An 18,933-nucleotide genomic window follows, 5' to 3' on the forward strand; every position below is an offset into this window, starting at 1 on the left:
GTCAGCAAGGCAAGCCATGGCCGTGTAAGATCTTATGAAATGGCCAGAGATTTTCCTGGCCTGCCGCAAGACGTCCTGGACCCTGGGGTATTTGGCAATGAATCGCTGCTTGACTAAGTTCAGGACGTGCAAACGTGTGTCATTTTGTCCTGTTTCAGTGTGCTCAGCAGATTGGCACCGTTATCGCACACCACTTTACCAACTGTCAAATTGAGCAGGGTTAGCCACTGATCTGCCTGTGACCGCAAAGCTGAAAGGAGTGCAGGACCGGTGTGGCTCTTGGCTTCCAGGCACAACAGACGCAGCACAGCATGGCAACGTCTCACCTGGCACGTCGAATAGGTTCTGGGGAATCGGATCTTGGGGGGTGCAGCGGAAAAGTTGGTAGCAGCAAAAAAGGAGGAGTCAGCCAAGGAGGAGAGGGAGGATGGAGTAGGAGGATTTAAAGAAGAGGCAGGTCTGCATGCAATCTGTGGCGGTAACACCAAGTCTACACGGGTGCCACGGGTTGCATGCTTGACGGCTGTCAGAAGCTTCACCCAGTGGGCAGTAAAAGTTATGTACCTTCCCTGCCCGTGTTTGCTAGACCACGTGTCTGTGGTCAGATTTATCTTGGCACCGACACTGTGTGCCAGAGATATATTCACTTGCTGCTGAACGTGGCCATATAGCTCTGGGATGCCCTTCTGGGAGAAATATTTCCTTCCAGGGACTTTTTATTGCGGTGTGCCAATGGCCACAAATTTTCTAAAGGCCTGCGAGTCCACCAGTTTATATGGCATTAGTTGGCAGGCTAGCAGTTCCGACAAGCCAGCGGTCAGCCGTTGGGCAAGAGGGTTATCCGGCGTCATCATCGGTTTACACTCGAACATTTGGGCCACGGAAGCCTGCCTTTTGCCAGATAAACACGAGGATGGCACAGTGGAAGGTGGAGTGGAGGACAATTGGGAGGAAGAGGGGAAGGAGAAGGAGAAGAGGCAGGACGTGGATCACAGGGAGTGTGGCTTTGTGGGTTCTGACGGCATTGCTCCCACTGGGCTCGGTGATGGGAGGCCAGGTGCCTTCTTAAGGCGGTCATCCCAAGGTGAGTGTTTGGCTTACCACGACTTATGCATTGGCAACACAGGCTGCAGATGGCAACACTATTGTCAGCAGCGGACACGTTAAAAAAAGCGACACGTCATCATCGTCACCTTCCCCACTACTAATATTGGAAATCACGGACTAAGCAGCAACAGCGGGGACCAACCTCCTTGGGCTTATCTGGGTACTGTTATCAGACTGCTGGGTGGCGGCCGTTGCTACCCTGTATTCCTGATCCAATGCCAAGAATGGCTGCGCATCGGAAATGTCTTGGAATGAATCGGAAAACAATTACTCTGACTCGAGCGTGGGAGATATGGTGGTGTTGGTGGTGGTGTCTTTGGGGGTGCACACAGCAGAGAGTGAAGAGGGTGCAGATAGAGAGGATGAGGAGGGTGCATAAGCGGACGGCTGAGTGAGCCACTCAACCAAGTCTGGTGCATCCTTTAACGTAATCGCACGCACCTTCTGCAACTTCCCACTCAGGCTCTAGCCCTGTGCTCCAGCCCGACCCCTAGCACCCCTGCGGAAGGGCCTGCCTCTTCCTTTGCCTGTCATTTTTTTAATGACCCTGTGACAAAAGTCTCTATAGAAGAGCAGTATTTGTGGAAGAAGGTATATAACACCCTGCTTTAATCAGTTGTTTTGGGGTTCAACTGGTATATCACACCAGTTATAATTATTTTTTCCAATACCGTTTGTCACTGTGTGTAGCAGAGGGAACACAGCAAAACCGCAAACAAATGCTGCAGTAACCAAATGCACTATATACAAAGTATATTATTGGTAAATATAACACCCTGCTTCTATCAGTTTTTTTGGGGGGAAACTGGTATATCACACCAGCTATAATTATTTTTTCTAATTGCGTTTGTCACTCTATGTAGCTGCAGTATCGCTGCAGAACCGCTCACCACCACTGCTGCACAAAACAAATCCGCTATAATATGCTTTCTATGTTATATTAGAAGTTTATTACACCCCTCTGTACTGCACACCTATACAAGTCCTGAAAAGGACTTTTGTGGACCTATTTGATAGCGTTTTTGTCCCTAACAGTCTGTCCCTGCTCCACACAGCAACCTTTCCCTACACTGACAAAAGACTGAATGTAAAATGGCGGCCAGATCAGGTCTATTTATAAGGTAGGGGGTATGTCCATGTGCTGAAACTCTTCAATTGGCTGTCCTGTACCACCTGATGGATATGTCATGGGTCAAACTTCTTTACAATATAAAAGATTATGGAGGGCGTGAATATCGCCATATGTTCGCATGTTCGGCGAATCACGAATGCTCAAAGTTCCCTGTGAACCGACCGCCGGGGGAACCGCAAGGCCATCTCTACCCCTTAATCAATATTTTGTGGAAGCATGTATATTGCACCACTCAATCAGTATTTTGTGGAAGCAGGTATATAAAAACCCCTTAATCAGTATTTTGTGGAAAGAGGTATATCGCACCCCTCAATCTGTATGTTGTGGAAGCAGGTATATAGAACCCCTAAATCAATATTTGGTGAAAGCAGGTATATCGCACCCCTCAATCTGTATTTTGTGGAAGCAGGTATATCTCACCCCTCAATCAGTATTTTGTGGAAACAGGCATATCGCACCCCTCAATCAGTATTTTGTGGAAGCAGGTATATCAAACTTCTTAATCAGTATTTTGTAAGGAAGCAGGTATATCAAACTTCTTAATCAGTATTTTGTAAAAGCAGGTATATTTCACCCCTCAATCATTTTTTGGGGGGCAACAGGTATATCACCCCCGTTGCAAATAGTTGTTCCAATAGCGCTTGTCCCTCTATATACCTGCGGTATCGCTGCAGAACAGCACACAAATACTGCACAATACAAATGCACTACATGATTTCTATGTTAGAAAGTATATTATAGGAATGTCACACCCCTCAATCAGTTTTTTGGGGGCAACAGGTATATCACACCAGTTGCAGTTAGTTGTTCCAATAGCGTATGTCCCTCTATATACCTGCAGTATCGCAGAAGAACTGCACACAACTGCTGCACAATACAATTGCACTATAATATACTTTCTATGTTAGAAAGTATATTATAAGTATATTACACCCCTCAGTATGTCACACCTATCGATAGCACACCTAAACCAGTCCTTAAAGAGATTCTGTCACCTCTTTTTACCCTATAGAGATGCAGACATGCACGGCTAGATCGCCGCTAGCATGTCTGCAATATACCTGTCCCATATCTGAGTGGTTTTATTGAGTGCAAAAAATGATTTTATATATATGTAAATCAGCCTGGTAAGGAGCCCAAGGGGCTGTACTAACCGTTCTGGAGCCCAGCCATGCCCCCCTGTGAAGGAGTGTTTTTTTACACTCAATAAAACCACTCAGAGATAATGGACAGGTATATTGCAGACAAGCTAGCGACGATCTATCCGTCCATGTCCGCATCTCTATAGGGTAAAAAGAGGTGACAGAATCCTTTTAAAAGAACTTTTGTGGCCCTATTTTTCTAGCATTTAGGGTCCCTAACAGCCTGTCCCTGCTCCACACAGCAACCTCTCCCTACACTGGCAAAAGACTGAATGTAAAATGGCTGCCAGATTGGGTTCTGTTATAGGGTGGGGGTGTGTCCATGTGCTGAAACATCTCAATTGGCTGTCCTGTCCCATCTGATGTGTGTGTCATGGGTCAAAGTTCCTCGCAATGCAAAAGAATATGGCGTTGGCGGACATCGCCATATGTTCGGCGAATCGCGAACGCGCATAGTTCGCTGCGAAACGACCGCCGGGCGAACCGCAAGGCCATCTTTATTGGCCATTAGTGTTTTAGCCTGCAAAACCTCTTTAATGCTCTCCGTTCTAAAAAAAAACTTATATAATACCATTTTTACTAATACCTCAGTAAATACATTGTCAATCCTCTCTACCTGTGACCAACTTTTCCAGGGCTGAAGTGTTAGATTAAATCTAAAAAGACAGTAGGAGGGCTGTGAAGAAAATGAAGACAATAATAATAAGACAGTAACACACAGTTGGAGATACAAGATGGAAGTGAGAAGACAGCAGGAGGGAAGGAGGCTTCTAGATACCTGCTGGGACTTACACACTGTCTAAAATAAAGACAACAGGGTCCCAGAGAGACGGAGCGACAGGAGAAAACCAGGAAACATCGAGATATAGGTGATGCTCCTGGAGGAGCAAGTGTTAGAAAGGTGATTCTAAAGATAGAAGCAAATGTTGAACACCAAGTGAGGACATATTCCTCTTAAAGAGAAGAATAAAGATACAGTGAGATATGTTGGAAATAATTCTATATGATAGTACAAATGTTGAAAAAAACTAATATTGTGAGCAAGGAAAGAGCACCACTGGGATGTCACATGGAGAGGAGCATGAGTAATGCATATGACTAGATTGGCCACTACGTTTAACCAAATTTTTGAAATGGACCCATAGTTTATATTTACCATTGTTCATTGCTACAAGGAAAGGGACATTTTTTTAATCAACTACAAAAAAGAAAAGAAGGCCTGAAGATGGCATCTCTCTTATAACTCATTTTGATGAAGAAGTATTGTGAAATAAAACAATTCTACCAAGATAACATCACCTCACTAATGAAGCCATGTGCATGAATGCAGCTAGTAAAACTCACCTACAGGTTCTGCATCCAACTTCTTGGCATTACAACAAGGAACGTATAATATTGGTGGGTGTAATGGAAGCTGAGTGGTGAGCGCTGTTGCCTTGCAGCTTTAGAGCTATGAATGGAGGCGACGAGGTGCACCTAGCCTTTCTGTTGTCTGAGGTGAAAATTGAAACGGCGCCTCCTCCTGCCTTGCCAAATTAGCAACCTAACGTCTTCCCTCTTAACATTACATACAGCACTACCAAACATACAGGGTAATACAATTCACATAGATCTTACATTCAGTGACATCTCCTTTGATGTAGATGTTCTCATGATGGAGGTAACTGGTGAGTTGTTTGTGAGTCGGCCTCATGCTCCTGTAATTTGCCCACTGGCTCCTGGTATTGCCCATACGGCTCAGGTAGGAGAGTGTTAGGTCCCGGGCTACTTGAGAAACCTTGGCGTGGTGCCCGGGCTTAGACATGTCCTACACCGTAGGACATGTTGACTAATCTCTCAATTTTAAAATCAGTTTGAGGGTTTAGTAAGACCGCAGAGTGCACCTGTCTTTGCTATTATTTTGTTATATTGTTATATTGATTATCACATCCACATAATTGCTACCTTGTGTAAGATGTATATTGTGGTACTTGTGGTTCGCTGCGGGCATCCTCCACTGTATGCATTTTTGCTGGGGATCGCCATTAGCAACGGGCCACAAGTGCAGGATTTGCTCCCCTATATATATATGCATGTGGGTTTGAGCACCTCCTGCTAATACCACGCCATTCTTTTCAGTTTGAATATATAGATGTTCTCTTTCCTCATCTTCTCCTTTCAGACCAGACCGCCATGGTGATTTCTTTCATCCACGTCTCGTCTCTGCAGAGCTTGACAGATATTTTAGTTTCAAACTTTTCCATCATCCTCCCACCTTCTGAACACCCCATCCTGCCACCCCCAATACTGTTTCAGCTGTGCTCCCCAATACTATACTGGAGAAACAGTCCCCCTAAAAATACTATTCCCATGCAGATAGGGCCCCCTTCAATAATTATTGGCACACAGTGCCCTAAAAGATATCTGCACCAAGCAAATAATGCCCTGGACACTAATAGAGTCACAAACATAATGTCACCCAAAAATGCCAGGGTGCTGTGCCAGGGTGGCCCCCACAGTGATAGTGCTCCCAAAAGTCTCACCAATAGTAATAATTCTCTGCCAGAGTGCATTTAGTAGTGCCACCACAGTTCCCCCAACAGTACTAATGCCCCTGCTGTGCCCCAGAAGTAATAATGCTTCCATAGCCCCTATACTAGTAATCATGTTCCCTGTAGTCCCCCAGCAGTAATAAAGCTCACCATAATGCCCCCCAGTAGTAATAATTCTTCTTATAATGTGACTCATAATGTGTGCCATTGCCCCCTTGTGTGTGCTAGTACAAAAATACCCCTATATAGTGCCCCAGTAGATGCTCCCATAGTGCTCCTCTCACCGCATCGCCATAGTGCCCCCAAATAATGTGTGCCAGTATAAAATGGCACTATATAAAGCCTCCAGTAGATACTCCCATAGTGCTCCCCCCCTTCCTCATATTGGCCAAACAGCATAGTGTCAAATGAAAAAAAAAATACTTACCTTTATGTGGCTGTCAGCGATGCAGTGTAGGCTTCTTCCGTCCTGTGTCCTGCACTGTATGCTTCCTGGCTCAGAAGACTCGATGACGACGATGACATCATTGCATGGACTGTGACGGCCTCTGATAGGCTAAGGCCTCCTGCACATGAATGTGTGCACCCAGTGGCCTTGCTGCGGCCCGCAAATTGTGGGCCGCAATGCATGTACACTGACCATGGGGCAGCCACAGCGGATCGCGGACCCATTCACTTTAATAGGTCTGTGATCTGCCCGTTCCACAAAAAGATAGCACATGTTGTATCTTTTTGCGGAACAGAAGAACGGGACGAAACCCCATGGAAGCACTCTGTAGTGCTTCCGTAGGGTTCCGTTCCACACCATTCCGCATCTCCGTATTTGCGGACCCATTTAAGTGAATGGGTCCGCATCCATGATGCGGAATGCCCACGGAACGGCACCCGTGTATTGCGGATGCAGAAATGTGGTGCGCAATACGACAACTGGCAGCACACATTCATGTGCAGGAGGCCTAAAGGTACTAGGCCTGAAACCTGTCAGAGGGAACAGCAGGCCAACGAGACATCACTTCCGTGCTCCGTTGCAGCATTCAACTGTAATGATGTCCTGAGGACAGCGATACAGTTGAATATAGAGAGATGCGCAGAAGCACTCATTTCCCTCGGCCCAACCACCACCCCCCACTTAGATCCAGGGACGCACCTAATGAGGCAATCACCTTGCCTAATTGGCTGTGCGGCCCTGTGAAGGAGTAAAAATATCCATATACCTTCAAACACTTGTTGGCCAACAGCTGCTTCTCCAGTCATACCCGTACACTTGCATGCTCAGTTTCGACAGTCCGTACATGTGTTGTCAATGGGGTGGGGCTAGTAAGCTGCTGACAGATGACTGGTTGTTGTTTATATCCAATGAGAATAAGATCAGCATTGAAATTCAATATGTTCTATCTGTCTTTCCCCTGTCATACTTGTCAGGGAAGAGTGGGGAGGTCTCTACGGTGGCTCAGTGGTTAGCACTGGTACCTTGCAGCACTGGGGTCCTAGGTTCAATGGCAACATCTGCATGGAGTTTGTATGTTCTCCCTGTGTTTGCGTGAGTTTCCTCCGGGTTCTCCAGTTTCCTCCCACACTCCAAAGACATACTGATAGGGAACTTAGATTGTGAGCCCCATTGGGGACAGTGTGATGCTAATGTCTGTAAGGCGCTGTTTCTGTTTTTCTCGCCTGCAGACATCAGTATGTACAGGGACTGATGTGAAGGAGCAGCGCATGATGCCTTAAGAATAAAATTGACACTGAATGTAATTATTCCCTGAAATAACAAAATAATTCAATACAAGTATAATTTATATTGGATGCTTATTAACATTTAATGTCTTCAGAAAACAATAAACTACCCTTTTACATAGAATTACTATTAGGTATTTGGTTTAGTTACTTACCCTTAACAATGAGCTCTGCATAGTTGGACACCCCAGACCCTCCAGCTGATCTTAAGACACAGCGATATTTGCTTATACTTCGCTGAGAAGTGTCCCCGACGCTGACTGTGGCAGAGAATCGCCTGTGATTTACCACACGAGTTACCATGAGACCTGTGTCGCGTCCATTCCACTGCTGCAGAACAGAGATAAAGGCTCACAATCAGTCACACCGCTCCTGACAGCAAGAAGGTAAGGACAGCTTGTCTAATCCACTTTTATTTCTATAAACTTGAAGTCAAAATTGCTAACAGCTAAAAAGTGAAACAGTAAAGCCAACTCAGCCATGTTCTGTCTGCCTAACCTCATTGACTATATAAATCCAATTACAGTGAAACCTCTCCGAAGGTTGACGTCTTTGAGAAGACCACCTCCTTATCAAGACCAGATTTCCTGTGACAGATTTTCAGTTCCACCATGTGTTATAAACATACCATTCATCTTCTTTGAGAAGCCCACCGTCTAGATTTAGATAAAACTTTTTGTGGTCGTGTCAAAAAGGTTTCACTGTACCTGGTCAACTGTCCACATAATGAGGACCTCAAAGGTGGCCTTCAATTCCATATAGCTCATTATTGCATTCAATGTCTTGTGTTCCTGGATTTCCGTAAAAAGGTGATTGCACATATATAGCCACCTCTCTAACGCAAATGAGGAAACTTCAGGCTTGCAATAATCTTGTTCTGAAAGATCAAAATCTTATTGCAAAAATATTTTGTGGTCTAGTTATTCATTTTTGGGATTCTCCTTGAAGTAATTCTCCCATTATTGTGTTTGTTACAATTGCGATGCTAATGGAGTAGGGGAGCCCTGGACAGGTTCAGAGAGGAACTGGCTGAACCTGAGGTGACTGCAAGGGTTGTCTCTATGGTACAAAACTTATTTGCATCTAAATTGCATTCACTGTAGCTGCTCTGGATCTTGCCATCTTAGTCTTGTCTTTCTTACCTGCAACCACAACTTGTCATGTTGAGACCATTTTCCTCCGGCGATGCACTGAAAACTGGCATTCTGTCCAACATTCACCTCCACGTTCTGCAAGCGCAAGAAATGGGGAGCGTTCCCTGAGCACAAAAGAAAGACATCAGTGTGGGGACCTTTTAAAAAAAACAAGCAAACAGTTTCCAAGCTCGGTTTAGTTATTAGCAGACTAAACGTATAGCTGCTGTCTGCACAGCCTCCTAAATGAGCTACAGGCAGAGAATTATGGCTCATTCTGCGAGTGCCTGGCACAAATTCAAGGCAACTATAAAAAGATCAGAGAAAAGCAAAGGCATTTATAGAAATGTCAGGGACATGCCTCTTATCTGTTTATACTACACATACAAGGACACGCATCTTAAATACAGTCATCTGGAAATACATGGTAACTCTTGTTTTTCACATCTTCCTATCATGAAATTCAGTATGGCCATATGTGGGAACTTATGCGGCCTATGCATTTCTGTTGTGTGCCCCTGCATGACAAACAAGGCAGCAATGGCCTACAAAATCAGAAGCCAACAGAACCAAGAAGCAATGTGTAGAGAAAGATATTGCTACTATTATTTGGTAATTTGAAAGAAAATTGTTTTTGTGCTTCCCAGTTGAACTCTACTCTAATGAAGTAGACGCCGGTGGCACAGGTTCACAGTTATAGCCATATAGTTCAACATATTTCACTTGCAGACCTCTTGCAAAGTACATAGTGCTGGGCGTTCCTTCACTTGAGGCAAAGGTATAGTACACTGCCCTATCCCTGTGCCTAAATACCTTTCGATAGTGGTTTGTTGACACAACTACCTCTTGGCACAATGTATCTGGAAGAAATGTGCAGCGTCCCACATATGTGTGTAAATGGGACACTTCAAACATCTGAATATATATACAGACGTGGACAAAATTGTTGGTACCCTTTGGTCAATGAAAGAAAAAGTCACAATGGTCACAGAAATAACTTTAATCTGACAAAAGTAATAATAAATTAAAATTCTATAAATGTTAACCAATGAAAGTCAGACATTGTTTTTCAACCATGCTTCAACAGAATTATGTAAAAAAATAAACTCATGAAACAGGCATGGACAAAAATGATGGTACCCCTAGAAAACACAGAACATAATGTGACCAAAGGGACATGTTAATTCAAGGTGTGTCCACTAATTAGCATCACAGGTGTCTACAACCTTGTAATCAGCCATTGGGCCTATATATATGGCTCCAGGTAATCACTGTGTTGTTTGGTGATATGGTGTGTACCACACTCGACATGGACCAGAGGAAGCAAAGGAAAGAGCTGTCTCAAGAGATCAGAAAGAAAATTATAGACAAGCATGTTAAAGGTAAAGGCTATAAGACCATCTCCAAGCAACTAGATGTTCCTGTGAGTACAGTTGCACATATTATTCATAAGTTTAAGATCCATGGGACTGTAGCCAACCTCCCTGGACGTGGCCGCAGGAGGAAAATTGATGACAAATCTAAGAGACGGATAATCCGAATGGTAACAAAAGAGCCTAGAAAGACTTCTAAAGAGATTCAAGGTGAACTTCATGCTCAAGGAACATCAGTGTCAGATCGCACCATCCGTCGTTGTTTGAGCCAAAGTGGACTACATGGGAGACGACCAAGGAGGACACCATTGTTGAAAACGAATCATAAAAAAGCAAGACTGGAATATGCCAAACTACATGTTGACAAGCCACAAAGCTTCTGGGAGAATGTCCTGTGGACAGATGAGACAAAAATCGAAGTTTTTGCCAAGGCACATCAGCTGTATGTTCACAGACGAAAAAATGAAGCATATCAAGAAAAGAACACTGTCCCTACTGTGAAACATGGAGGAGGCTCTGTTATGTTCTGGGGCTGCTTTGCTGCGTCTGGCACAGGGTGTCTTGAATCTGTGCAGGGTACAATGAAATCTCAAGACTATCAAGGAATTCTAGAGAGAAATGTACTAGCCAGTGTCAGAAAGCTTGGTCTCAGTCGCAGGTCATGGGTCTTGCAACAGGACAATGACCCAAAACACACCGCTAAAAACACCCAAGAATGGCTAAGAGGAAAAAATTGGACTATTCTAAAGTGGCCTTCTATGAGCCCTGACCTCAATCCTATTGAGCATCTTTGGAAGGAGCTGAAACATGCAGTCTGGAAAAGGCACCCTTCAAACCGGACACAACTGGAGCAGTTTGCTCATGAGGAGTGGGCCAAAATACCTGCTGAGAGGTGCAGATGTCTCATTGACAGTTACAGGAAGCGTTTGATTGCAGTGATTGCCTCAAAAGGTTGCGCAACAAAATATTAAGTTAGGGGTACCATCATTTTTGTCCATGCCTGTTTCATGAGTTTATTTTTTTACATAATTCTGTTGAAGCATGGTTGAAAAACAATGTCTGACTTTCATTGGTTAACATTTATAGAATTTTAATTTATTATTACTTTTGTCAGATTAAAGTTATTTCTGTGACCATTGTGACTTTTTCTTTCATTGACCAAAGGGTACCAACAATTTTGTCCACGTCTGTATATATATTGAATTGCAATGTATAGTATTCTCTATTATCTGGCTGGCAAGTCCATTTACATCCATTCACCCCTCGGCGTTGCTGGCACCACATAGTATATATAGTCGCGGATGTCGAGCTGAGAGCACATTAGAATGTAGAGAGAGGAATTAGTTTGTAGTTGGTGAGAGGAGGAGAAGGAAGTTCATGGAGGAGAGAGACCGGCTAAAGTCACCATGTAGCTGTGTTCCTTTGCTCTGGGCCCTGATCAAACCTGGAGAAGATACCTACAGAAACCAAGCACCAGACAGTGAGTATATACACCAAGATGCAGAGAGACTAGTGAGGGTAACAGCTAACTATAGCTTATGGACCTCATCAGCACAAGTGACCAGGAGTAGCTTTCCAAGTGCCTGGACACAACTGGATGATTAAGACCATAATTGTCCTTATCCACTACACAAGCCTTCTGGGTCATAGTGGAAAAACCTATTTATAAGAGTATCCTGCCAAATAATGAAGCAGATGTGTTTGCCTGCCACAAGGAAGATCACCCTTAAAGGATAGCTCATAGTAACTATATATACTGTATATCAGCATCTTCAGTGCCAGAGTGCTGTAAAGAGTGATGAACTTAGGATTACCACCAGGATCCTTGCCTGTAAAGTATCAGCATTAGAAGAATCCCACCATTGAAAACTGCCATTGCCTGATAACACGATTACAAGTGAACTTATTACTTATGCTATATAAAAAGCTTTCCATTGATGAATTGTACCAACTGTCCAGAGACTATTGATTCTTCAGTAAATGTTCAACTGGTTTACAACAACCAACTCCTCATTCTTACTACTAATACTCTCAACATTTGCACCTAACGGGGTTGGCGTCACGAACGCCAGGGGACTAGCCGCAAAAGCACCTAACACCCATTGCTATCAAGGGCACCTCAACCTCCATCTGGCTGGTGTTCCCTGTACCCGAGAGTGCCCTGGAGGATTTCGTGCTGTCTTTTCATCCATTGTACGCCAGCCCAGGGAGGCATTTGCTAACTGTGAGTACATGAACTACTGCACCCATCGGCCCACCGTGAGCCTCACGTGTTTTCCCCTGTGGTTTGGTAGTGTTACAAATGCTCTACCAGTCCCCTAGCTATGCGCCTGACATAGTGTTTGGGTGGCAGATAGCACTATAAGGAATATATACAGTGGTCTGAGGTTACAAATACAGTTAGCATGGTACAAACAGGATTACACAGAGTACAAATAAGTTATTGGGTAGATGAATGTTCCTTTTGGTTATGATGGTGGAATAGTCCTTGACTGCGGTCACGTGGGGGCAGTGATGTCAGCAGTTTCCAGGTCTCTCCAAACACATGGCCCCTTTCAGAGAAAAGACCCGCCCACTTGCCGGCACAAGCCTTTTAACCTGTAGCTGGCCCCTCCCCTCCTGGCTTCTGGGAGGGGTCCACCTCCCCTCTGCTGAGCTGGCAGCACATGAACCACAAAACCGATTATAGTTTATGGCTCCAGAACAGAATGTTGCATGGAGGTGGTTCTGGGACCAATGGATCATCCTGGGTTCCAGCTACCAGTACAGTCCAAGCATGGTACTGTTATTTGGTTTCTGTGGGGAGATATGTATATCTCCCTTTCCTGGCATCCCACTACCACACTAAGACCATGGGCCTGTTCATCGTGGCCACACAGACACAAATATGTTTATGGACGGGTTTATGTCTGTGATGGACGGGCAATTCATAATTCCTTATGAAACGCCGGTTCCATGATGTCTGGGGGAAACAATAGATCTGGGCAAGGGCTGAGACCCCATGCTGAGAGATTCTTCCTGTTATATCAGCTTGGTTCCTGGCTGACTGGTTGAGATGTGAATTCGTATGCATGTGGCCTCCTTGAAGCCAGAACCCCTGTGGAGTTCACTACCTCTGCTATCTGACAAGCAGAGGGTTGAAGTGAGAACTTATTTTGCATGTACACTGACAAGAGTGAATCAGATGAAAATCATGGCTGCCAGTAAATAATGATTCATATTCCTCACAGCGCTCAACACTATTCCTAATACGTAGGACACATATGTTTCATTTTATCAGGTTATACCGACATATATGAATGTATTGTCTTAAAACTACTCCCAGCGATTTTTAATATCTCTTTTTCCTAATATAACAGAAAATGTTCTGCTCCCTAGTTTCCAGCCCAGGAAAATATTACATGGCCCTTTTGCTTGCAAGAACACAGACAACAAGATTTGTATCTTTCAACTTTTAGTAATAAACAGGCACCAGGGACGTCTGTTTTCAACGCCTTACGCACAAACATGCCTAGATTAGGTCTGTAAATCTGTCTACGCTGTTGGAGCAAACTATTATTATAAGTCTCTGAGTGCCAACCATGGCTGAGATAAGCTTGTGTATCACACATATCCTCTAGAATGAAGGGTTTTCCAAGTGCTAAGAAATCCCCACTCCCAAGGCTCTAATAGACGCCGCTGCATCACTGCAGTCTTATTAAGACACTGAATCTTATGCCATGAGACTAAAACATGAAATCCTCTGTTTTATAGAGGATTTCATGAGATATCATTTTTATTGGAGTTAACTCACTCAGTACTATGATAGAGCAACTCCTCAATTATTTGTGCTATTTGTGCTACCCTATGTTGCTTTCCCGGGCTTTCTGTTCTATCATGGATGGTGTCTAACTAAAAAATGCCAACATGTAAAATGTAGATACATCGGAACTGGCTGAACTCACATTGGGTTTGGATTTTATGGTCGCCTGAAACAGTCCTTCTGAGCACATGGACTGATATATGTGACTCTATACATATGTACAGGTCTGCAATAGACTGTCCACAGGAAATCCACTGATAAACCAGAGTTGTAGGACTCAATCAGCTGATAAGTTGTATAATTGGTGGGGGTTCGATGAGTCATGAGAATGGGAATCCCACGTCTCCCATTTGAGTGGAACGGCAATTGAGCATGTGCATAGCCACTCGATTCACAGTCTAAAAGATAACCTAATACAGCACTCAGCTACCTCTGCCAGTCCCACCGAGTTTGAATGGAGTGGCAGCACACATGCTCAAGAACCACGCCATTCCAACAGGAGATGTGGGACCTCCATTGTTGTGATTATTGGCGGTTCCAGAGGTCACACAGCCACTGATCAAACATTTATCCCTCTTAAATATCCCTCAGTAAGTAAGCACAAACCACCAATAGCAGTCTTCAAGTATCCCTACAGGCTTAAAGTGTAACAGTCATTTTAGTTTATTTTCCCAGAGGTGTTAAATAGTTTTGTAAAATACTTTATTAGGAAAAGATGTTTCTTCATACTAGAAAACGGTGTAAAGAGTCTTCTTTGCAAAGATGTAACTGGGTGTTGCTAAGGCTACTTGTATTATATCCCAAATGAACAAGATGGATCTGTCACTAAATCCATTGTAAGTCAGTGGGCGCCATATCTGGGGTTTTTTGTGTCTGAAAAAAAGAATCCATCACCATTGACTTACATTGTGTTTCGGATGTGTTGACGGATTCTTCTTGATCAGTATCCCATGACGCACACAAAAACGCTGCTTGCAACGCTTTTATGTGTGTCATGGGAACGCAGCGAAACAGAACGAAATGCATTCTGGTGCACTCTGTTTTTATTCAGTTTTGTCCCCATTTACAATGAATGGGGACAAAACTCAAGCGTTTTCCTCCACTTTTGAGATCCTATGACGGATCTCCATACCGGAAAGGGAAAGCGCAGGTGTAAAAGTAGCCTAAGAAGAGTCTCTCTTTAGTTGTACTGAATACTGAAGACACCTGTGTGCAACATACAGAGGCTCCCAGCCTGCTTCTTGTCACCACCCTAGTCCCTGACTATGTGCATGCGCCCTAACTATCACTGCCCATCACCCTGCCTAACTGAGTTGTGACACATTGGTGTCTTCAGCACTCAATAAAATGCTGAAGACTGAAGACAGACTCTCCTTAGCAGACTCTCCTCATTTACAGCTTTGCTAAGAAAACATTTTACAAACAGTTTTTTAGTGCAAAAAAGAAACATCTTTCCATAATTAAAGGGTTTCTACCACCAGAAATACTGTTATGTAGCTGACTGACATTAGTGATGCGCTAATGTCAGTACTACATAACAGTATGTTTTTTACATTTCTCCCTGCAGCCGTTTGGTAAAATAAGCACTTTTATAATATGCTAATGAGCCTCTAGGTGCTATGTGGGCGTAAAATCAGCACCTAGAGGCTCCGTCTACTCACCCTTTATCCCGCCCAGGTCCCCTGTTCTGCTCGCCTCGCTCCTCTTGATTGATGTGACGGTTCACTCCTGTATTCGGCGCAGGCGCAGTGAGTGAATGATGCGCTCCTGGTGCCCGATTCCTCACTGCGCCTGCGCCGACTACGTCACAGTGAGGAAGCCGGCACAAAGAGAGCGGCCTTCACTCACAGGCGCAGGATTTCGTCAACGATGCTGCGAACTGTCACATCAATCAAGAGGAGCGGGGCGGGCAGAACAGGGGACCTGGGCGGGATAAAGGGTGAGTAGACGGAGCCTCTAGGTGCTGATTTTACGCCCACATAGCACCTAGAGGCTCATTAGCATATTATAAAAGTGCTTATTTTACCAAAAACGGCTGCAGGGAGAAACGGCAAAAACATACTGTTATGAAGTGCTGACATGTCAGCTACATAACAGTATTTCTGGTGGTAGAAGCCCTTTAAGTATATTACAAAAAATGTTTAACAACAGTGTCCCTACAAAATATTAAAAATAAACTAAAATGACAGTTACACTTTAAGATTTTTAATCGAACCCTCCACCTATTACTGTATATGCCACCTTCTATAGCTACACCCCTGCTTGTTTTTGGAAGTCCCACCCATGCTTATGGAGTATGACCCTTCATACATGCTATACTTCCTATCTTACCCCAGGGCATTGTTTTTCCTATCCTGTTGTTCTACACTGTTGCATTGTTCCACATGCATAAGACAAAAAAAAATAAACTAGCAAATCAAAGCAGCAACAACAAAAAAAAAGTCAAAATACAGAAAAACATCTCATGCTATCTCATTATAACGCTGACTGCTTATTTGCATTCGCTGGTACAAACTGTCAGTTAATTGCTCTATGAAGTATCTGCCCCCTACAATATCTAATATTCCTTATAATCACACCTCAATACAGTATTTGCTGAACGGAGAGGATGAATCGTGCAGATATTAAGGGTATTAAATGTAAGATAACATAAAGCAGGATTGAAATTAGCAGGAGACAGAGCACAGCATGATATTCAGCAGGGAAGGAAAAACAGAGAAGTGTGTAGTATTTATAGACAGTTGAGCACGAGCATAAAGGACAATTAGATGGGAGATAATGATGTGTTACGGATGTTAGACTGCATAGACTCTAAGAGGAAGCAAAAGTTTGAGCTAGACTGGAACAGGTTGGAATACTGAGAACTTTGTAGCTATTCCTATAATTTTTTGCAAAACTTGGTAGCATATGTGAATATATGAAATTTCTTATCCTGGTAAAGTGGCTGGTTCCTCAGCTTTCAGTAGTAGTGGTTCACCTTCACCTATCTGCTGACTCACTAACATTTTTCAGAAACCACCTCCACAGCCTCCATAAAACCTAATGTACACCTAATGTAAAACAGTAAATGCAAGACAAAGAGGAGAGGGTTGAGCTGCAGTATTTGTACCCCAATGTTTGCTGTGAGAGGGGGGAGGGCGCAACATAGGGAGACATATGGCTGGACGGAGCTCACAGCCCTGACATGACACTACAAAGAGCCTACCTACTTAGCAAGCATAAGGGAGCAAAATATAAATCTACAGAAGCCACCAGGGGGAAGGGAAAAGGCACAAAAATATATGGGTTAGGCTACTTCCACATTTTCCTTTCCGGTTTTGAGATCCGGCAGAGAATTTCAAAACTGGAGGGAAACACATCAGTTTTGTTCCCATTTATTGTCAATGGGGACAAAACTGAACAAATGGGAATGGAATGCACCAGAATGCATTCCGTTCCCATGCCGGACAGAAAACTGCTTTTTTTATGCGTGTGTCATAGGATGTTGATCAAGACGGATCCGGCATGAAACACAATGTAAGTTAATGGTGCCGGATCTGTTTAAAAAAAAAAAAAAAAAGGATCTGGCACCCATTGACTTACAATGGTTTTAGTGCGGGATCTGTCTTATTCATTTGGGAGATAATACAACCGGATCGGTTCTGACCGGATGCAGAAGGTTGTATTATTGACTGGATGCGTTTTTGCTGATGCCGAATCCACCAAAAACGCAGATGTGAAAGTTGCCGTAGACAAAGCATTTGTGGCTGCTCTACACTAAGGTACATATTCAGCTGCCTAAAGGTCCTTCTATACTTGATCAGGATCAGGTCAAATATGAAGAATAAATGTTAGTTCCTGATAAGTGGACCTTCTAAAGATGCAGTCAATCACCTGATAAATGAGCAAAGCGCTTGCTTGTTGAGAGATCACTTCTTTCATGCGGCACCTAAAAAGTCCTTGTCTGTCAGCAGCATGTGGCCCTGTCTGAAAGGCACTTTAAACAAGTGCTGGTCAACTTGAAAATCTTAGATTGGCGCTCGTTATTCACCCAACATAGGCCCATGTAAGAGGACCCTTAAGAGGGATCAAGAGGATGATTTTCATAGACATGGCAGAAAATGTGTAAGATAAGAAAGGCATGGATCAAAAATATATAGAAGACTTTAAGGGTCATCATGTCTGATTAATATATGTACTTACGGCATGGGTGCGCCAGAACGCGGACTTCATCAACAGCAATGTATCCAGGGTGGTCCTTAACAGAGACAGCTTCAACTATAATCTGCAAAAGAAAGTTGATAGTTTGTAATATCCGCAGTTCTGCCCATATTAGAATATAATCCGAGGTCTCAGACGGTATCAATGACATCAATGTGACTTTGAGAAAGTTTGCACCACATGACTCATATTGACATCACTCATTCCTAGGCTAGACGCACCGAGAACCAATTACCATGCGATACATCATGTAATACATCAAATGCTCAGACCAATAAATATAAGTAGGAATCTTTCCCTTTTGTCTCTACTTGCTCAGTGATAGTGTCTTTATGGGCACTCGGCCAAATGAACCATTTCAGTACTCTCTAGTGAGTTTTTATTTCTATTTCCATCATTTCTTTATATGTGACCCCTGCTTCAGACACTGGAAGGACAGGTAGGGAAAAATAGCACATGAATGTGGGATCAGACTACACACACACGTCTCTGTAACAATAGAGACAGATATGTAGATCTATAAGTATACAGTATATGGAGATACATAGGTATATGGCTATAGTTTTAATCAATACAAAGTTGCTTAATTTTATATTTTAAATGGAAAAAAATGTATGTCTCTTGCCTCAAATATATCATTGGTTATTACTGAATTAGAGGATCAGTCATCAATATGTGTATGCAGTGCACCACCCCATTAAAATGACCCCTAGATTCAGCACTAGCCGCCAGGTTTGTGGCTAGGGTCTTAAAATATTAGGAACACACTCTCCCCACAA

General features: G+C 43.5%; 1 protein-coding gene across 1 annotated transcript in view; it reads right to left on the bottom strand.

Annotated features, from left to right (window-relative positions):
* Positions 1–18,933, bottom strand: part of PTPRT (protein tyrosine phosphatase receptor type T) — a 374,586-nt gene that overhangs the window by 184,069 nt on the left and 171,584 nt on the right. Inside the window, exons 4-6 of the mRNA XM_044296567.1 lie at positions 18,137–18,218; positions 8,789–8,904; positions 7,802–7,976 (exon numbers count right to left, since the gene is read on the bottom strand). Coding sequence (XP_044152502.1) covers positions 7,802–7,976; positions 8,789–8,904; positions 18,137–18,218 — 373 coding nt within the window. The remainder of the gene's footprint in view (positions 1–7,801; positions 7,977–8,788; positions 8,905–18,136; positions 18,219–18,933) is intronic.

The sequence above is a fragment of the Bufo gargarizans genome, chromosome 6 (assembly GCF_014858855.1).
Source record: "Bufo gargarizans isolate SCDJY-AF-19 chromosome 6, ASM1485885v1, whole genome shotgun sequence".
NCBI lineage: Eukaryota > Metazoa > Chordata > Amphibia > Anura > Bufonidae > Bufo > Bufo gargarizans.